At 48.7% G+C, this 22,396-nt stretch overlaps 1 protein-coding gene across 1 annotated transcript in view; it reads right to left on the reverse strand.

The window, feature by feature from the left end:
• KSR1 (kinase suppressor of ras 1) overlaps nt 1–19,361 on the reverse strand; it is a 149,242-nt gene extending 129,881 nt beyond the window's left edge. Inside the window, exon 1 of the mRNA XM_011953556.1 lies at nt 19,289–19,361. Within this exon, the coding sequence (XP_011808946.1) occupies nt 19,289–19,309 (21 nt within the window). The 5' untranslated portion in view covers nt 19,310–19,361. The remainder of the gene's footprint in view (nt 1–19,288) is intronic.
• Between the last annotated feature and the right edge of the window lie 3,035 nt (nt 19,362–22,396).

Below are 22,396 nucleotides of genomic sequence, written 5' to 3' on the forward strand. Positions count from 1 at the left end.
CAACAAAACTACTTCATATAATTGCTAGCATTTACAGAACATTTGCTATATGCTTAACTTTTTAAGGATAATCCCGTTTGATCCTCTCAACAGCCCCCTTGTACAAATGCAGAAACTGAGACTTAGAAGTTATTTCCATAAGGTCCCACCAGGGTGCTGATAACAGGTAGAGCGGGATGGACCTGGGCGATCCATCCCAGAGTCCACACACTTGCCCAACACCTTACCATCTTCCAGTGAAGGATCTGAGCACACACACAGGTGTACACACATGCACACACACAGTGCTTCCAGATCTTGGCCTGTTGGCCTCTTTGAAACAATTGCATGCAACAAGCTTCTGGGTCAGCCCTTTCTGCCCAGATTGGTGAAGCAAGGAAACACTGTCATTTTGAGAACGCAGCTGCCCCTCCTCTTCTCCCTGTGGACCTCCCAGCCACCTTCCTGCCCCTGGACCCCCATCATCCCTACTGTGGATTCTTCATGACCGCCTCCTGGGCAGATCTGGTCTCCTCATTTCATAGCCACACACCTGAATGAGGAGGCAGTGAGGAGACCAAGAAGAGCGGCCCCACAGTGGGGAGAAGAAGCAAAAGGGGGCCAGGGCCCCAACCTCTGATTCACTGTCTCTGACTTTCGCTCTACTGCCCCCACATCTCATTCAGAACTGGGGGAGAAAGAGAAGAGCCAGAACTTTTGTACACATGGATGGAAGAATGAGCCAGGGTTACCAGGAATTGTAGTCTAAAGACCGCATGAAGAAAAGGGAGAAAGAACAAAAGGGAAGAGGAAAGGGAAAGCGGCAGATGGAGTAAGCAAAGGAAAACAAGGAGCCTCATCTCAAAAGCTCAAGTGGCCTGGGCTTGAACCCCCAAACCAGGTCCCCTGCCTCATTCCCCGCTGCAAGAAGATGAAGAAAAGCCGAAGGGCAGACCCAGATCCCTCGCAGGGACGTTGCACAATCAAAAGAAAAGGAACTCTGCTTGGAGCCAAGCCTGCAGCTGAGTTCCCATTAGCACACTTCTCCACACCCTGCATGTGGGCACACCCATGGCAGACACCCAGCTGAGGATCCAATGAGGATCCTACACTGTCCCACGGACCCGGCCCCCAGGGGCTTCCAGGGAGGCATGGCATCAGACAGGAATGCTGGCACCACCAAGGTGCAGGGAGAGTGGCACAGGACATCAACATTTTAGGAGACCAGAGCCATGTAGGGCTTCCATGCTGCAAATGTTTCTGTATTGCTCTGGAAAGGACTGACAGGTCAGAGATGCTGAGACAATAGGACATTTTTTAAAAATTATTATTATTTTTTTTGAGACGGAGTCTCGCTCTGTCGCCCAGGCTGGAGTGCAGTGACACAATCTCGGCTCACTGCAACCTCCGCCTCCCGGGTTCAAGCAATTCTCCTGCCTCAGCCTCCCAAGTAGCTAGGACTACAGGCGTGCACCACCACGCCCAGCTAATTTTTGTATTTTTAGTAGAGACAGGGTTTCACCATGTTGGCCAGGATGGTTTCGATCTCTTGACCTCGTGATCTGCCTGCCTCGGCCTCTCAAAGTGCTGGGATTACAGGTGTGAGCCACCACGCCTGGCCTAATATTATTTTTTAATACAGACAGGGACTCACCATGTTGCCCAGGCTGGTCTCTAACTCCTAGGCTCAAGCAATCCTCCTGCCTTGGCCTCCCAAAGTGCTCCCAAAGTAAGCCACCATGCTCTGCTCATAGCACATTCTAATTAATGTCAGTTCTTGGAAGCCAGAAAAATTATTGCAGCATTGTTGGTAACAGCAAAAGACTGGAAACACCCTAAGTAACCATCAAGAGGAAATTAGTTAAAAAAAAAACTACTACTAATAATGGTACATCCAGATAGAGGAAATCAGCTATTTAAAAAAACAAGACACGTGTGCCAGACAGAAGTAAAAAAGTAAAAAGAGCATAAATAGAATATTCCCACTTGAGTAAAAGGGTTGTGGAACACAGAAGGGGTCTAGAGACTGGGAATATTCCATTTCTTAACCTGAGTAGTGGGTACATGGGTGTTCAGTTTAACATTCTTTAAACTTTATGTATGTTTTGAATGTATATTTCACAATGCAAAAATTGTAAAGGCTGGAACACATGTGCACATCTATGGGTGCACATGCACAAAAAATCTCTAAAAGCTGTTATGAATGCCTCTGACCAGGAACACTGGGAGGTAGTGGGATTGGGTACATGATATAGTTGGAATATTTGTTCCTTCCAAGTCTCATGGTGAAATGTAGCCCCCAGTGTTGGAGGTATTGCCTGGAGGAAGGTGTTTGGGTCATGGGAGCAGATCCCTCATCAATGGCTGGTGCCCTCCCCACCATAATGGGTGAGTTCTCACACTATTAGTTCAAGCAAGAGGTGATAGCTGGTTGTTTAAAGGAACCTGGTACCTCCTCCTCTCTCTTGGTCCCTCTCTAGACACATGACACACCTGCTCCCCCTTCACCTTCTGCCAGGAGTAAAAAACTTCCTGAGGTCTCAGCAGAAGTGGAGCAGATGCTCCATTGTACTTGCTCCAGCCTGGGTGACAGAGTAAGATTCCGCCTCTAAAAAAATTAACACAAAATTTATGTTTGTACAGCCATGCTTGCACAGCCTGCAGAACTGTGAGCCAAATAAACTTTTTTTTCTTTTTTTTTTGAGGCGGAGTCTCGCTCTGTCGCCCAGGCTGGAGTGCAGTGGCGTGATCTCGGCTCACTGCAACCTCCACCTCCCAGGTTCAAGCGATTCTCCTTCCTCAGCCTCCTGAGTAGCTGGGATTACAGGCATGTGCTATCATGCCTGACTAATTTTTTGTATTTTTAGTAGAGACAGGGTTTCACTATGTTGGTCAGGCTGGTCTCAAACTCCTGACCTTGTGCTCTGCCCACCTCAGCCTCGCAAAGTGCTGGCATTACAGGTGTGTGCCACTGCGCTGGGTTTTTTTTTTTTTTTTTTTTGAGGCGGAGTCTCGCTCTGTCGCCCAGGCTGGAGTGCAGTGGCTGGATCTCAGCTCACTGCAAGCTCCGCCTCCCGGGTTCCCGCCATTCTCCTGCCTCAGCCTCCCGAGTAGCTGGGACCACAGGCGCCCGCCACCTCGCCCGGCTAATTTTTGTATTTTTAAAAGAGATGGGGTTTTGCCACGTTGCCCAGGCTGGTCTCGAACTCCTGACCTAAGTTATCCACCGACCTTGACCTCGCAAAGTGCTGGCATTACAGGAGTGAGTCACCACACCCAGCCCAAATAAACCTCTTTTTTTTTTTTTTTGGAGATGGAGTCTCGCTCCTGTCATGCAGGCTGGTGTGCAGTGGCGTGATCTCGGCTCACTGCAACCTCCACCTCCCAGGTTCAAGCGATTCTCCTTCCTCAGCCTCCTGAGTAGCTGGGATTACAGGCATGTGCTATCATGCCTGACTAATTTTTTGTATTTTTAGTAGAGACGGGGTTTCACCATGTTGGCCAGGAAGGGTCTCAAACTCCTGACCTCAGGTGATCCACCTGACTAGGCCTCCCAAAGTGCTAGGATTACAGGCATGAGCCATCTCGCCCAGCCATAAACCTCTTTCTTAAATAAACTACCCAGTCTTAGGTAATCCTATATAGCAACATAAAATGGACTAACACAGTATGAGGGAGGTTTAGTCTTTCAGTCTATATTCTTTTACAGCTTTCTAGTGTCTTTTACCACATGCCTATCTTAAAAAAAAAAAAAAGAAAAAAAAAGTGACTGGCAATTCTCCAGCGTGTTTCAGCATCATAGATCAGGAAAGTACCCAAGGGAAGTTCCCCCTTTTACAGCTAAAGACACTGCAGCCCAGAGGGTCTGAATGTCCTGTTGAAGCCTGCACAGCAAGTGAGTGGCAAACTCGGGAAGAGAAGCCAAGTGTCCCACCTGCAGTCCAGTGTTATCTAGCCCGCTCTCTCAACCAGGGATTCCTAGGCCACTCCAACCCCAAACCACCTGCCTTGCCTGTGCCTCCTACAGCTCCTTCCCCTGTTGCAGTCTCAGGTGGGCAGTGAGAATCCAGGGAGGGCACCACAAATCCCAAGGTAGGAGTCAGGGGGCACAGTCAAGGTTGGCAACCCGAGCTTTGAAGCTTCCCTACCCCATCCCCAAGGCTGCTGCCTCCAGCCTGTGTATATCCATCCAGGTGGGTGGGCTGGCTCCAGGGTCCCCACTTCCCATCCTTATTCTCTAGGCATTGTCAGCCTGCATGGTCATTCCTGTGTCCTCAGCAGAGATCCTCCCAGCAAACTGATGCCAAGCAAGCCCACTGGGGAGTCCCACATACTGGTCGCTTTGTAGTCACAACCACATTTGGCGGGGCGGTTGGGGCTGGGGAGCACTTACCCTGATGCCTTCATGCCAACCAGGCACCAGACTCACCAGCTCAGCAGCCTTGGATGCCAGACCCAAGACAACGGGGGGATACCCGGAGCCAAACCAGACTCCAGTTGTTAAATAGCACCCTTGTCAGTGTGTTTACACTGAAGAAAATCCTTGAAGGGCCATGCAGAAGAATCACAAATCCTCAGAGCCAGGGGAAGTTAAAACAGGATGGTTTTGCCTACAGCAAAAATTCACCATGCCTGCTTCATGTATTGGAGGCCAGAAACAACTTAATCCAAATTCTAATACTTCCTTATTTAACAAACGCTCATAAGCTTGAGTTCATACGTTCTTTTCAAATCCTATCCCACTGAGAGCCAGGCACACTAGAAGCACAAAGAATAATTAGAAGAACTAACGTTTGGAGAACACTTACTATGAATTAAGATACAGTAGCCCAGTAGCTAAGCTCTTTGCACACAGAACCTTTTTCAATCCTCCCAGCAGCCCTTGGGGGAGAGACGCATTTTACAGAAAAGGAAATCAAGGTTTTGGGGTTAAGTCACTCATCCAAGGATACAGAGCCAGCAAATGGCAAAGTGAGGTCTGGCTGGCTCCAGAGCCCATTCCCCACCCACTGCACAAGACACAGCCCTGTGCACAAGCCCTATTGATGACACGATTTTGCCCCTAACACGAGACATGTAGGTTCACTGAAACATTGGGAAAGGGAAAAAAAAGTACCAAGAGGAAAATAAGTTAACTATTAGGCACTGATGGTGGACAAACCACCCACCTTTAACAACTGTATGCATTTCCTTCACTTTCCCTCCACTTATTTTATTTACAATAAACCCACTGTGAAAGACATAGAGCTGTGTCCCTTCCATGAGGTTCTGGGCTTCCTCTAAATCTACTCTGTCTGCAGAGGGCCAGTCAGGCCTGTTACTTCCTGCTCCCAGACTCCCAAGCCTACACATCTGAACTCCAGGAATGGGAGTGTGCAGGCCAGACTGGCAGTGGGGGAGAGGGAGTGTCTCCCCAGCAGTTCTAAACACAGCAAGAGCCTAGCACCCACCCATCACCCTGCCCTCTCTGCTTCAGCTCAGACCAAGGGTCCTGGCGACCTGTCAGCCCACATGTGGACACTATGCCAGACTGACAACCCAGGAGATGACTCATGTGAGAGAAGAGAACAGGGTGGGCATACTTGCCCCCATGACAGACAGCCATAGCCCCGAGAGCTGGTGGACCCTCTTGTATTAGGCAGGGGCAGTGCTGCCAGGCTGGGGAAGTGGGCCAGGGATAGGAAGCCAGGTTCCATCCAGGCTTGACCAATAACCCTCTTGTGGAAACTCTCTTAACCTCTCCGGGATGTCTCCTCACCTGTAAAAGTGGGGATAATCTTCCATCCCCAACTCCATAGGCAGGACAGTGTTGGTAAAGGCGCCTACTCACATACACTTCCTAATAAAGCTCTGAGACACATTTTACAGATGTGATGTACCACTCCCTGCACACCGCAGCCAGTACAAACACTGCACGGCTCCCCAGGTAACCCCTGCCTGGAGCATCCTCCGTGCTCTTCTGATCAGGAAGGTTCAAGCTTCAGATCAAGCACCAGCTCCACTGAGAGGCAGGTCCTGACTCCTAGCCCCAAGGCAGGCTGTCTGTTCCCCTCTCTGTGCACCTGCCCTCCCTCCCTTGTGTTTACCTCTCTGTGCACTTGCCCTTCCTCCCTTGCAGGACCTCAAGCTCCCCAGGGACCTCCCCACCAGACTGGATGGGAATTGTGTGTCTGCTGGGGATCAGGGCTCCTCCTGTACCCATGACATGTGTCAGAATGTCTCACATATACTAGGTACTCAATAAATGTTCACTAAATAAATAACAATGGGGGCAGGTATGGTGGCTCATGCCTGTAATCTCAGCACTTTGGGAGGATGAGACAGGTAGATCACTTGAGGCCAGGAGTTCAAGACCAGCTTGGGCAACATGGTGAAACTCCGTCTCTACTAAAAATACAGAAATTAGCAGGGCATGGTGGTGCACACCCGTAATCCCAGCAGCTCTGGAGGCTAAGGCAGGAGAATTGCTTGAACCTGGGAGGCAGAGGTTGCAATGAGCTGAAATTGCGCCACTGCACTACAGCCTGGGTGAGAGAGTGAGACCCTGCCTCTAAATAAATAATTAACAAGTATTATTATCAACTTCTGAAATCTGTGAAAAGGACAGAGCCCTCCTGGAAGGAAGGGTGGCTCCCCAATGGGGCCTCCGACATTGGGACTGACGAAGGTCACTGGCATCTCACTGCTCTCTGTCTGCTTCCAGCAAAAATTTATCACACCCCAAGTCAGCCTCCTCTATACCTGGCACTGCAGATACGAAAGAGACACATCCCCAGCTCCCCACCCTCCACCACTGCAATACAGAGTTCTCCATCTAGGAATTCCCATCCAGAGGCCCTCAAAGTGAGCTGCAGGAAGAAAATAGAGCTTTCCTTATCTCTTCCTTTAAAAGGTCTATTTTTGTAGACACATTATTACAACGGACACTAAACATTGGAGGGGGGTCACCTTGGGAAAGGATGTGCCCTTCAGCGGAAGGTGACTTCAGGGGAGGGACTCAGCTATGAGCTGTCAGTGGCCAAGGTTCACAGCAGCTGGGGGTGGAGAAGTCAGCTCTGAAGGGGGCTTTGGGCAGCACATCAAGCCTTTTCAAATGTTCCCCTCAAGGAGTTTCATCTAGAACAGAACATCAGTCCAGTCACCTAAGAAAGAAATGACACATAAAGTCACAGAGGAAAAGCACGGATCTGTGATTTCTTTCTTTTTTTTTTTTTTTTTTGAGAGTTTTGCTCGTTGCCCAGGCTGGAGTGCAATGGCGCAATCTCAGCTCACTGCAACCTCCGCCTCCCAGGTTCAAGAGATTCTCCTGCCTCAGCCTCCTGAGTAGCTGGGATTACAGGCATATGCCAGCACGCCCAGCAAATTGTGTATTTTTAGTAGAGACGGGATTTCGCCACATTGATCAGGTTGGTCTTGAACTCTCGATCTCAGGTGATCTGCTCATCTCAGTCTCCCAAAGTGCTGGGATTACAGGCGTGAGCCACTGCGCCCAGCCAGGTCTGTGATTTCTACCTCACAACTGAGCTGACAGGATCTAACGTGCTCTTTCCTGGTTTTAGATTATTTTTAAGAGCACATAATTTCACTTCAAAAAACCTGTCGATGAGTTGCTCTGTGAATTTTCCATTTTCTCCGTCATCATTCTCAACCTCCTAGTTCACACACTTGAAAAAAAAAAATCTATTTTTTTACCTGTAGTCTCAAACCACATCATATGAGCAGATAATCACATTAAGCCAGGCACAAGACCTGTGCAATGAAATGGTTAAAACTTGGCAGTGGGCACAAAAATAACACGGGAGAAATGTTTGTCACATTTTGAAGTACTGAAAAATCCAGCCAAAATATTTTTTTGTGAATGCCATGATTTTCCACCCCCAACATATGAGACATGTAGGTTTCTTGAAAAATTGGGAAAGAAAAAAGAGGAAAATAAGTTAAGCATTAGGCCACTATCCACTGATGGTGGACAAACCACTCACCTTTAACAACTGTATGTATTTCCTTCACTTTCCCTCCACTTATTTCATTTATAATAATTAACTGGGGTCATACTGTTCGGTAACCTGTTTTGTTGCCTGTTAGTGGTACATCATTAATATCTTCTTAAGCAGTAATTATTTATAGCAAATGTTTGCTGTTTTTAAATGCCATGGGTCTAAATGTGCTCTAGTTTTACTTTTACTTACACACTATCCCAAGGTTGTAGGTTTAAGATACTGGATATTTAGATGATTTGTAATTCTTTATCAGTATAAAATAATGCTGCAATTAACATCCTGGGGCCAAATTATTTTTAAATCATAGTTGGTCCTTAACACAAATCTCCAGTGTCTAGACTCATGTAACTTTATCGAGCTAGCATCTTATAAATGTAAACAACGGGTTGTTTCCACCTGCAGCAGTTACTAGCCGAGAGTGGTCGTACACACTCAGGCTCACTATCTGCCTCAGCAACTCCAAAAGATGGGGCCTTCTCCTTGCTGGTGTTCTGCAGACAGTGAATCCCTGCTCCCGCAACCCCAGGACCACGGATATAATTTTTATACACATAAAATTTTTTTTTTTTTTTGGCTATGTTGTCCAGACCAGACTCGAACTCCTGGTGTCAAAAGATCCTGCTGCCTCGACCTCCCAAAGTGCTGGGATTACAGACATGAGCCACCACGCCTGGCCTGGAGATGTTCTTTACCCCCACATCATAATGATTCTTCTTTATCAGCACTACCAACAACATTTATGCTTTTTACTAAGCGGCTGGAATGTGCTACAACATTTAACCTTCAAAAACATTCTGAGAGAAGCTGTTGCCCTTATTTGATGGACGACAGAAATTAAGGTTCAACATACAGAGTCCAATAAATGAACACGGCTAGCGTCATAGCACTCAGGATTTAAACCAAATCGTCTCCAAAGCCTAATGGCACCAGCTTCAAACTCTGGCAATAAAATCTACAGTTCTGGTGTATAATGGACAGTGGAGACTCAGGAGAGGGGAGGGTGGGAGGGAGGTGAGGAATGAAAAACTACATATTGGAGTACAATGTTCACTACTCAGGTAACGGGTACACTAAAATCCCAGACTTCACCACTCTACAATTCATCCATGTAACCTAAAACCACTTTACCCCCTGAAGCTAAACCCCTAAAAGGATGAGTTTCCATGGCATGGAGATAGCTATATAAGTGCTGGTGGCCCCACTCATCATGCTAGCAGTCACCAGAGAGTCAAGCAGGAAGGTTGGCGGCTCCACAATCCACAACCACACGACAGGAAGGCATGAGGCTGACTCGTGATTGAAGGGCCACAGTACCCACGTGTATCTTACTTACGTACAAAGTGCAGCATGCCTTATTGGCTAAAATATGGCACGTATGTGCCATGAGAGACAGAATTAAAGAATTGAAAGAGACCTCAGAGGAAATCAGCCAGTCCAATTCCCTCACCTTGTTTCCACAAACAAGAAAACTGGGGCTCAGGACACTGGGTCACAAAACCAGCTCATGGCAGACCAAGGTCTACAGCCTCCCAACCTAGCAGTCCAAGCAATAACTCACAGCAGCATGTGAATCACAAAACTCACAAAAATTCCCAAAAATAAAATTTCTATTTTAAGAAAAAAAAAAAAACTACCTGAAGTTTAAACAAAGCTGAGTATCTAATTCACAGGACTTTGATGAGGTATTTGGTTTCATGTCTCTGGCGTATTTGACCAAAAAACAAAGTCAAGAGATGTAAATAATAAAAACAACAAAAGCTAAAGACACGATAAGCTGTTTCCATCAAAGGTAGTTTGTCATTCGTAAAATGACATCAGAGTGTTATTGAAACTTTAATCACAGAGGCCTGAAACACACCCTGCATTATCCTGGCTGATACAAAAGAAGAAAACACACACGCATGCAACTACGGAGATCAAGCCCAGATCCATTTGTGTTATATCGGAAAACTATTCAATGGGTCCTACTGGACTCCAAGTGTCAAACTGCACTAGGCCTTGGCAGTGTTCTTAGTAACTTGCTTTGTTCCTTCTTTCATTCATTTGAATATTATTTAAGCATCTATTCTGTTTAGGCATTGAGAATAAAACATCAGTGAATAGACCAGGAGCCGTGGCTCACAACTGTAAACCCAGCACTGTGGGAGGCCGAAGCGGGTGGATCACCTGAGGTCAGGAGTTCGAGAACCAGTCTGGCCAACATGAAGAAACCCTGTTTCTACTAAAAATACAAAAATCAGATGGGCGTGGTGGTGCATGCCTGTAATCCCAGCTGCTCAGGAGGCTGAGGCAGGAGAATCACTTGAACCTGGGAGGTGGAGGCTGTAGTGAGCCAAGATCACACCACTGCACTCCAGCCTGGACAACAGAGCAAGACTCTGTCTCAAAAGTTCAAAAAAAAAAGAAAAAGAAAATCAGTGAATGAAAGAGAAAAATCCTTACCCTGTAGAGCTTTCATTCTAGGGAGGCTATGAACAAGTCAGTAAAACCACACTATATGTTAGGTGGGAGAGGCAGGAGGGTTCACGATTACATGGGCTGCTTAGAGAAGACCTCACTCTGGGAGTGGAGGCAAGGGGAGGAGACCTGGGGGCACCTGGGAGATGTGGGAACAGGAAAGTGGCCAAAGGGGCTGGGATAGGATGAGCAATGGGGTGAAGGACAGAAGTTATGGCCTTGACTTTGGCTTTTGCCCCAAGTGGAATGAGAGTCAATGGTCTCTGCAGATGATGCAAAAGAGCTGACTTGCTTTTTAAAGGACCCCTTTATCATTAAACTTTCCCCTGAATGTCACCAAGAATTCCTCTTTACATTCAGACAAACCCACACACAGGCAGACAACTACATACATTCACCCACCCCCCAGAGGATGTGGTCCGACCCAGGCCCCCACAGCACAGGTCACCCTCTAATGTCTATGTGTGCTGCCACCCCTCTGTTAGTCACTCTCATCCCAAAGCACCTGTGCTGCAGACGGCTTGTGAACGGCCCCTTTCAACCATCTCAACCCAGGGATGTAATTCTCTCCTGTGCTTCAGGCACACATCCCATTGAAGCCCTTCCTCCTTCCAACCAGAACCCACCCACCGCCTGGAGGCCCCAACAGAGGTCTGGGATGCCCACCTCTCAAGGGAAGTCCAAGCATCTGTCTCATGTCCTACAGCACTTGAAGATGAAGGGGTCTCAACTGAACAAAGAAAGCAGGTGGAGGGCCAGTGTGGGTCAGAGCGGCCCATCCCTGTCACCTGCACTAGGAGTCACACCTTCCTCCCTTCCCTATACCTGCCTCAGAAGGAACAAAAGGAGTAGCAAAGAGAGGTGAGGGGTGCAACCTGGGATGCTGCAGCGAGAACGGGAACCCAGCCACCCATCTGCTCTCGCCTTATTGACATGGGTTCTGTGAACTCACACAAGATTGACAGTGGGCCTGGCACTCCAGGATGAGGGAGGAGCACGGATGGAGGAAGGAGCATGGATGGGGGAGGAGGGGCAGAGCACAGATGCAGAAGTACTGAGGGAGAGAGGAGCACAGATGGAGGGAGGAGCATCGATGGAGGAAGGAGCATGGATGAGGGAGGAGCATGGATGGAAGGAGGAGCACAAAGGGAGGGAAGAGCATGGACGGAGGGAAGAGCATGCATGGAGGGAGGAGCATGGATGGAGGGAGGAGCATGGACGGAGGGAGGAGCACGAAGGGAGGGAGGAACACAGAGGGAGAGAGGAGCATGCATGCAGAGAGGAGCATGGATGCAGGGAGGAGCATGGAAGGAGTGAGGAGCATGGATGGAGGGAAGAGCACAGAGGGAGAGAGGTGCACCAAGGGAGAGAGGAGCACCAAGGGAGAGAGGAGCACAGAGGGAAAGAAGAGCGATGATGGAGAGAGGAGCAAGGATGGAGGGAGGAGCATGGATGGAGGGAGGAGCATGGAGGGAGGGAGGAGCATGGAAGGAGGGAGGAGCATGGAAGGAGGGAGGAGCACGGAGGGAGGGAGAAACACAGAGGAAGAGAGGAGCATGGATGTAGGGAGGAGTATGGAAGGAGGGAGGAGCATGAATGGAGGGAGGAGCATGGATGGAGGGAGGAGCATGGATGGAGGTCCACCCGCCACATGCTTTATGGCCCTGACCATGTTCTCATGACCCCAGCAACAGTCATGCTCATTTCACAGATTAGGAAATGGATTCCCAGGAGGGGATCTGCCCAGGGTCACAGCATGACAAAGCTGGGACGCAGGGGTCTTGGGTCTGCCCAAGACTTCCCACCTCCCAATGTATCTAATCTTCCTGGGGTGATAAGCCCCCAACCCCACTCCACCGATGGTGCTCCATGGTGGGGGTGCAGGAAGGGCATGGAGGTCGGTGGCGTTAGGTCTGGACTCTGAAGCCACAGACAGGATGAGAACCTACACCTGGGGGCAGAGGATTCTCCCCAGAGAACAATAATGGACAGCTCATGTTTATCAAGGGCTTACTGGGCACAAAGCCCTATTCCACCTATCGTATTCATTTAATCCTCACAACATCTCATGACCAATGTGGTGACGTCATGCAAAAAACAATAATAATCTGCACAACAGCCCCAACCAGTAGGTACGACATCTTCCCCATTCATATGTCCCCGTTCCTCAGATGAGGCAACTAGAACCCAGAAAAGCAAAATAACTTGACCAAGGTAAGAAGAGTCCACAGTACAGGCACAGTCACACTCAGGCTGTCTGACCCCAGAGGCCACACTCCTAACCCTGACACCATCCCCTTTTACACCGGTTTGTGTTATTTTTCTAGGAATGCCGTGAGGTTGGTTTAGCCCTGATTAAAGCACGTACTCCAGAACCCTCATTCAATTCCTCAGCACTTACTGTGTGCCAAGTACTGGGCTAGGCCCTGGAATTTGTGGGTGGAAAGGTCATGACATAGTCTGTCCTTAAAGAAGAAGAATTCCTTCCTTTGAAGCTAGAGGGCTTTAGTCTCACTCAAAGACAACAGGAAGGCCAGGTATGGTGCCTCACGCCTTATAATCCCAGCACTTTGGGAGGCCAAGGCAGGCCTTGGCCTCACTTGAGACCAGGAGTTCAAGACTAGCCTGGGCAACATAGTGAGACCTCATCTCTACAAAAAATAAAAGAATTAGTTATGTGTGATGGCACATTTCATAGTCCCAGTTAATCAAAAGGCTGAGGCAGGAGGATTGCTTGAGCCTGGGAAATCGAGGCAGCAGTGAGCTGTTATTGCACTACTGCACTCCAGCCTGGGTGACATAGTGAGGCCTCGTCTCAAGAAAAAAAAGAAGAGAACAGGGAACTTTCCCTGAAGCATCTGGTGTAGAAGTGGAGGGGTTATGACGGCATTCTGGGAGGGATGGGCTGGGGGTGGAGCAGGAGGCAGAGAGGGGTCTATACATCACCGTTTTCCCCAGGTAGACGGATTTTTAACTTGTACCACCACACAGTCCAGTGAGCTGTGACAAAGAAACTGCAAAGGCATGGGCTTCGTCATCAGCCAGACTCCAATTCTAATCTCAGCCTGTCACCACTGGTATGCCCTCAAGAGGCTAATTCACCTCTCTGGGCTTCAGTTCCCTCATCCCTGTACAATGGGAGGTGAGAACCGAACTCCGGTGTTTCCAGGGCGGCTAGAGGTGTCAGAGACGTGGGAACCAGAGCAACTCCGTCTTGAACAGGAGCTGGGTAAAATAAGGCTGAGACCTACCAGGCTGCATTCCCAGATGGTTGGGCACTCTAAGTCACAGGATGTGACAGGAGGTCAGCACAAAACACGGGTCACAATGACCTTGCTGATAAAACAGGTTGCAGCAAAGAAGCGGGTTAAAACCCACCAAAACCAAAATGGCCACAAGAGTGACCTCTGGTTGTTCTCACTGCTACACTCCCATCAGCGCCATGACACTTTACAGATGCCATGGCAAGGTCAAGAAGTTACCCTATATGACCTAAAAAGGTGAGGTATGAATAATCCACCCTTTATTTAGCCTATTATCAAGAAATAACCATAAAAATGGGCAACCAGCAGCCCTCAGGGCTGCTCTGTCTGTGGACTATCCAGTCTTTTATTCCTTTACTTTCCTAATAAACTTGCTTTCACTTTACTCTATGGACTTGCCCTGAATTCTTTCTTGTATGAGATCCAAGAACCCTCTCTTGGGGTCTGGATCGGGACCACTTTCCTGTAACGGAGGAGACTGGTAGGGTACAGTATTCCCAGTGCTATCTGAGAGCCCAGAACATAGACAGCAGGCCTCACATGTGTGCTATAGTTACAAAAGTCCTCATCACCACCACCATCATCCAAACAGCCAGAGGGCTTTTCTCCAGAGTGGCAGCAGCAGGAATCATCTGTGGCTGGCCAACATTTCAGTCCTTCTGAGCCAACCATGGGCTTCCCGGGGCACATCACGGGCAGTGTGGACCCTGTGAGTGTTGGGCACCTAGGAGATGAGCCCACAGCTGCTGTCTCCTTCCTGGGACAATCCCTCATACCAAGGGCACCACAGTCAAAAGGGCAGGGGTGCTCCCTGAGAAGGTGGAATCACAGCTCCCTGGCAGCGCCCCAGCACTGCTCAAGTCCCAGCAGCCAAGACTCAGGTGGCCCTTTTGGTGCCAAGCCAGCTCTACCCCTGAACTCTCTACCCTCAGGAGGGGGTGGCAACTCTGGAAACTTCCCTGTTTCTCAGCAAAATCGGGGACTGGCTCAACAAGCGCCCTGCAGAGTACCTGGAGGACCAACTCTCCGTTTTATTCCAGAAAGTTTGAATTTGCACCACTTCATTAGCCTTCAATCCTTGAGCGCTGAGAAGGGGTGGGAACTCAAGAATCGCTCACTGAGCATGGCCCCCCAGGGGCAGGGGCCGTGCAGTCCAGTCCACTGGTCTACCCAAGCACCTTCTCAGAGCCCGATAGCTAGTAGGCACTCAAATATTCATTACTTTAATAAATGAAGGAGGCCGGGCGCGGTGGCTCACACCTGTAATCCCAGCATTTTGGGAGGCCGAGATGGGCGGATCACAAGGTCAGGAGATCAAGACCATCCTGGCTAACACAGTGAAACCCTGTCTCTCTTAAAAATACAAAAAAATGGCCAGGCGCAGTGGCGGGCGCCTGTAGTCCCAGCTACACTGGAGGCTGAGGCAGGAGAACGGCGTAAACCTGGGAGGCGGAGCTTGCAGTGAGTGGAGATCGCACCACCGCACTCCAGCCCGGGCCACAGAGCGAGACTCCGTCTCAAAAACAAATAATAAAATAAAAAATTAAAATTAAAATTAAATGAAGGAATGCAATCAGGGCAATAATAAACTAATTTTTCCAAAAGAAAAACAGTCCCACCACACATAACTCATTTCAGTTTCACTTCTAGTTTTCCCCATCTGCATACATATCATCACATATTTACAGGACTACAAATGCCACACACATGCAATCTTAAATACTGTGTATTTTCCATCAATGTAACAGTATGAATATGCTTGTGTTCTTACCCAGCCTCTGTAATTGACATCTGTGTGTGTGACGACCCACCCATCATGTCCTGTGCCATGGTCTGCCAAACCTCCCCCTTACCACTGGACAGCTATCTTGTTTTCATTTTTTTCTTTATTATGGATAACGCAAATAGCCTCATACATTCTGCTTTGCTTTTCTATTGCATTCTTGCCTCAGGAGGAACACCCCTGGAAGGATGGAGTGGACGGAAGGGCATCGCTGTCCTCATGTCATAGATAAAGAGAGTAATACCGGGCAGGTACCGGCACGATCTTCTGCCGTGGGAGTTCTGTAAAAGCTGCTGGATGAATAAACGTGGCTCACCCACCTGATGCCCTCAGTGAGTGGCAGAGCCTCAGCCTGCCCCAGGCCAGGGCTCTGTCACCTGCCCACGCAGTCAGAAAGTGACTTTCTGTAAGTCATTAGGTTAGTGTGCCAGCCCCCAAACTCCATTTTTTAGTAAGACACAAATTCCAAAATCCCCTGTGGATTCTACAGGATGGACACAGAGCCCACATAAACACAGCACCTCTCACCACCTTCTCTTCTCATTACTCTTACCTCCTTCACACCTGTGCTCAGAGTCCCATGAGTGCAGTGGGAACTGGAGAGCAAGCACCTCCCAGAATGTCACGCCCAGGGCCCCTTGTGGCCTCACCCCGGCCCCAGAGTTTTCCAACAACCAGGGCTCACTCCCCTTCAGCTTCCATGTGAGCTGTTCCTTGGCTTCCAAAGCGCTTTTCCAGCTGTATCCCCGTGGAGCCCTTCTCTACCCTTTTGGGGTCTTTACTCAAATATCACCTCCTCTGCAAACCCATCCTGACCCCTCACTTAAAATTATACCACCATCTAGGCACCCCTCCCTGCTTTCACTTTCTCCAAAGCAATTTTACCACTTAACAGATAACACATTTTCCTTAGTGTGTGTGTGGTATTTTTAGGGATGAGAATCTCGCTATGTTGCCCAGGCTGGTCTTGAACTCTGGCTCAGGTGATCCTTCTGGCTCAGGTGATCCTTCTGCCCCAGCCTCTCAAGTAACTGGTATTCCAGATGTGTGACACTGCTCCAGGCTTTACTCATTTACTTGTCATCTGAATGTCTCCACCCAACACTAAAGCGTAAGTTCCACAAGGTCTACATTTGTGTCCATTTTGTTCACTGCTATTTTTCCCAGAACTAAGAATAGTGCCCAGTCCCTAATGGGTGCTAATTAAACACTTGCCGAGAAAATAAATAGTAATATTGTAATATAAAAATATTCTCATTCTGCACAAGGCACTGTGTTTTTCCATGGCTCATCTTACTTACTATGAAAAACGACCCCATTATAATCCCTGTTGCACAGATGAGGAAACTATTGCTCAGAAAGGGTAAGCAACTTGCCCAAAGACACACAGCTAGCCAGAAAGGCAGTGCAGTCTGAATCCAGGCTGTCAACCACCAGAACCTGTGCTCTTACCCAGCATGAGGTGCTGCTCATCCTCCCATCCTTATATCCAAAGATAGAAGCCATCCATGGCCCAGCAGAGCTTTATAGTAAGAACAGCAGGTCTGACTTTTGGAACATAAGCATTGCCTGGCTTGCAGCCACAGGGTGACAGGGGCCCATTTGCTATGACAAGTAGGACCAGGGTTTTGACAAGTTGGGTGCTAAGATAACGAATCCTGCCAGACCAGGAAACTGCTTAAACCAAACAGGGCCAGAGAGGAAGTTTAGCCTAAGCTGTTAGATGCTCGAGACAAGGTCTGGTCATTTGAGGCTACCTAAGTCTTCTTCTAAGAATAGTCAGAAGCCCCCTCTGGTTTAGGGGTCTAGGTGGGAGGGATGCAAGTGAAGGAGTTTCCTCTAGACACACGGCTGATTGCAGCCCACATGGCTGGCTGTACACAGGTATTGCAAGTAAATGAGGTCTTTGACTTTTGGTTTCTCTTTTTCTTTTTTTAACTACTTCCTAAAACTCTCAAAACTGTCAAAGATGCAGTTGGAAGAGTGGCCTGGGGTTTTGTCTCAAATGTTCACCTCTCCTCATAAGCCACCAGGCCAACCACACAAAAAAATTTCCTGTCCCCTGAAAAGACAAGTTTCCATTCGTTGATGGATTCTCCCTTGTTCTACTCTGTCCCCTGTGCCACAGTGAGTCAGGGCCACCACAGGGACCCACCCCAGGGGCTCATCACCTTCTTTCTCCTAAAATGCACCACCAGCATTTAAAATACCACTGTGCCTATCACCATCAGACCCAAGCACTACCTGCTATGTTGTCTTTGTAGCCGGAACCCTTCCAAGCAGAGGCAAAATTCTTTGAGATGATCAGATAAAGTCCTCTGCCCACCTGCTGCCCAAACCCCAGCCCTGCAGGCTGCTCCTCACAAGGATGCTCCTCTCTCACCTTCCTGCTCAATCAGAAGCCCCCACCTCTTGCTTTGCAGCCTCCTTTCTGCGAATGGCCACCTGTTAATCCAGATCCCCAGACTCTGTTACTTCATCCTGTCTCCAACTGTGAGAGACTCCCATTTCAATGATGCGAAAAAAGAGATTGCCAAATCCATTTCCACCCAGCATTACTTCTTCTAAAATGCTAAGCATTACCAAAGCCTTGTATTATCTCTTTCTGCCCTGAACAAGACCCAAGATCAAGCAAATTTCTAAAGACGGCAATAAAATGAACACAAATGGAAATGCAGACAATTCAGCTCCACCAGTGACTGTGGGACTTTGGGCCTTATTTCATCACCTACATGGGCTCATAAAGTTATCATCACTGAGAAGTTAACTGAGAGAACTGCTGTCAGAATCTTGCTGCCTTAAACCTGGGTACTAGCTAGGCAAGGTGGCATACACCTGTGGTCTCAGCTATTTGGGAGGCTGAAGGTGAGCCAGAGAGGTAGACAGAGGCTGCAGTGAGCCATGATGGTGCCTCGGAACTCCAGTCTGGGAAACACTGTGAGACCCTGTCTCAAAAAATCTGGGCAGGTCCACTTCACATTAGCCATAACTGTGGGAGGAAGGGACAGGGCCCTGAGTTATTATTAATATATTCCCAGGTTTCTGGCCTTCCATTCCCATTTATTTATTTTTTTATTTTCATTTTGAGATGGAGTCTCGTTCTGTTGCCCAGGCTAGAGTGCAGTGGCATGATCTCAGCTCACTGCAACCTCCATCTCCCAGGTTCAAGCGATTCTCCTGCCTCAGCCTCCTGAGTAGCTGGGATTATAGGCACCCACCACCACGCCCAGCTAATTTTTGTACTTTTAGTAGAGACGGGGTTTCACTACGTTGTCCAGGCTGGTCACCTGACCTCAGGCAATCTGCCCACCTCGGCCTCCCAAAGTGCTGGGATTACAGGCATGAGCCACAGGGCCCAGCCCACTTTCCATGTATTTAATAGCAACAAGCTCACATGCAAGGAACCCAAGGTGCTGGTTAACCTTGGTCAAAGGAGGCCCCTAACTCAATGACATCAGACACCCCCGGGGCTTATTAGTCATTCAGCCTCCCCCAAACGAAATGGTGCCAACATCTTCCACCAGGCTATTTCCAGGCATTGCCGTGAGGTCCACACCTCGCTAGGTGAGTACACTCTAGACTCCCAGAAGTATCTGCTCGATCTCATAACCCCTTCTTGCTCCATCCTACAGGAAGAAACCCATGAGGAGCACAATGTCCCAAAGTCTACATTCCTAACCAGAACCACAAATCAGAGTCTGCAGTCAGGGGAGAAGGGGGCAGGGCAGGCAGCTCAGTAAGAAGGGGGTTTCCCATGGCTGTCTCTTGGGCTTGTTTCCCATAACTGGGTGCCTAGACACTCATACCTGGTATCGGCAGCCCCACATCTGAGCTGGCAACCTCAAGTCTGAGGACCCCTTCCCTGGCAGGGGTCCGTGTGCCACCAAGCAGGCCGGGACTGCCAGGCTTTACATCAGAGAACTGAGTTTCAGTTACCACGGTGAAGGCTGGCAGCATAGAGCACAGCTCAGTGCAAATCAAGACACATTTCCCAAGTCCCTACACACCTCAGTGCAGAGATGAGTCAGCTGCATGGCCTGATGAGCCTTCATTCACACCTCACCAGCACCTTCTACGGGTTTACTCATCCACAAACTCCCCCACTAAGCTGGCTTTCTGGAGCACAATACACCTCTCATTCACTCTTATATTCCAGAACAGTGCCTGGCATGAAACCCGGCCAGGAGGGTGGAGGGGGAAGTGGGAGGACACCTGTTTGTTGAGTTGGTGCATTAATTCTCTCCTGGGGCCCAGCACTGAAAACACAGCCCCATGCCCCTGCCTACCTCCTTGACCCCAACGCCAACCATCCTCCCCTGACACCGTGTTCCAGGCACACCAGCCTTCTCCTGGCCCTTGACCACACCAAGCTCGATTCTGCCTCAAGGCTCTTGCACAAGCCAGTCCCTCTGCTGGGAACACTCCTCCAGGCTACAGTGGCCTTCTCATCTTTCAAGACTTAGCTCAAAAGTCACCCTCTCTGGGAAGGCCTTTCCCAATCACCCCATCTAAAGAAGTCACCTCCTCCATACTCCCACCTCTCTCTAACCCACTTCCAGTTTTCTTCTGAGAGCATGTCTATTTGGTGTGTTTATTATCTTTCTCTTTCTACTAAAGGAAGCCCTCTATTTTCTTCCCTGCTCCTTCCTCAGTGCCTAAAACAGTGCCTGGCACACAGCAGATGCTCAATAGTCACTTGAGTGGGCCTGGTGTGGTGGCTCATGCCTTTATAGCACTTTGGGAGGCTGAGGCAGGGAGATCACTTGAGGCCAGAAGTTCGAGACCAGCCTGGCCAACATGGCAAAACCCTGTCTTTACTGAAAATACTATAATTAGCCGAGTACAGTAGTGCGTGCCTGTGCTCCCAGCTACTCAGGAGGCTGAGGCACAAGAATCGCTTGAACCCAGGAGGCAGAGATTGCAGTGACCCAAGATTGTGCCACTGCACTACAGCCTGGGGGACAGAAAAAAAAAAAAAAAAGTCACTGAATGAATGGACAAAAGAGAAAATCAATAGCAAATTCAAGATGAGGAATATCTAACACGGTCGAAAAATGGAGAGAATAAAGGAGAGAAGAAGAAAGGTACAAAAGTCAGAAAGAATTGTAAAAAATACGAGATACTCACCCGGGAGCACAATTTTTAAAACAGCCATCATTCAAAAGGACTTAAATGGAGGGGCTACATGTGGTGGCTTACACCTGTAATCCCGGTACTTTGGGAGGCCGTGGTGGGTGGATCGCCTGAGGTCAGGAGTTTGAGACTAGCCTGGCCAATATGGTCTCTACTAAAAATACAAAACTTAGCTGGGCGTAGTGGTGCACCTGTAATCGCAGCTACTCAAGAAGGTGAGACAGAAGGATCACTTGAATCCAGAAGGTGCAGGATGCAGTGAACCGAGATCACGCCACTGCACTCCAGCGTGGGCAACAGAGCGATATTCCGTCTCAAAAAAAAAAAAATGGGAGAACAGTTTGGCAAGTCTTACACACACACACACACACACACACACACTCCATCTCCATGCTCTTTGACCCAGTAATTCCATTCCTGGGAATTATCCCAAGAAAACGAATTCAGAATAGGAACAAAAATAAAGTGCCTGTATAAAAACTACTCCATTCACATTGTTTATAAATGCAGACATCTAGAAACAACTGAAATGTCCAATAACAGGGAAAATTCTTTGCCAAATTACAGTAGATCCACTAGATACACTATCATGTGGCAACTAAAATGACCAAAAGGAAGATAACAGGGAAACATGGAAAAGTGTTTTGGAGTAATGCTACATGCAATGGGGCGGGCGGGAGGCGGTGGTAGAAGCACTGAACTCCTTCTAAGGACCAGGCACTGTCCAGCACTCCTTCTGTATCCTAGTTCTCAAAAGAATCCAAAATTAAGCTACTCTTACCCCCTCTTAACTAACAAGAAAAGTGAGGTCCAGAGAGCTAAACAACTCGCCCAAGGTCACAGAGCTGGCAAGGAATGGAGTCAGAATATAAATATGGCATCCCCACCCCAGAGTCCCCGCATATCCTGGTGCCCTCAATGCACACCTCAATGTCCTACCAAGTGCCCGAGGGGCCCCTTCCCATAGCGACATCACAATTGTGCTGTGGAGGCCAAACTCGGAGACTGAAACAGTCAGCAAAAAGTGACTCGGCACCTCAGAAATGCTTGCAAGAGAACATAGCAAAAGCCAAAAGAAAACACAAACAACCAAAAGAAAACTACCTGCTGGAATCAAAAGACCACAGAGAAAAGAAATGAGAAAGCGGTCAGCAAAGCCAGGCTTCAGGAACGACTGTGCAGAGCCTCGAGAGAAGAGCCGGAAAGGGCAAGGAAGCCTTCTACAGGTGCTGGATCCAGGTTCCAGGCTGGAACCGAAGAAATCAGGGTATGCCCTGGGGCACCCAGAGAATAGCACCTTCCTGTACTCACCAGTTCTTCTCTCCAGGGCCCACACGCAGTGAAGCTCAATCAATGTTAGCTGAAATACACTTACCTCATAATGGGAACAAGCAACAAGGAAAAGGAAGGGAACAGACACTAGAGGCATGGACAAGAGTGGACTGGAAATCAGGACATGCACAGTGGGATTCTGCTGGGTCTGGGGGCCCCGCTTTGTTAAAGACTCTCATCTCAGTCTCTGGCAGGACTACAGGGAGAGGGAAAGCACTCAACTGTCCGAGAACAGGTTTCAGGTGCAGCAGTAGACTCAGGTTAGATAGTGAGATGGACACTCTGCAATGTACCTGCTGCCAGAAGCCAGAGCAAGCTTAGGAGAAAATAATCAAGATGCTTTTTCACAGGAAAACACAGAGATTCCTCCCAGTCTGCTGAGATAGGTACAGCTCAGCCTGGAAGCGGAGGGCTGGATGACCGGCCTGGGTCACTCTGCTTCCTAGAGA

The sequence above is a fragment of the Colobus angolensis genome, unplaced genomic scaffold (genome assembly GCF_000951035.1).
Source record: "Colobus angolensis palliatus isolate OR3802 unplaced genomic scaffold, Cang.pa_1.0 Scaffold368, whole genome shotgun sequence".
Taxonomy (NCBI): Eukaryota; Metazoa; Chordata; class Mammalia; order Primates; family Cercopithecidae; genus Colobus; species Colobus angolensis.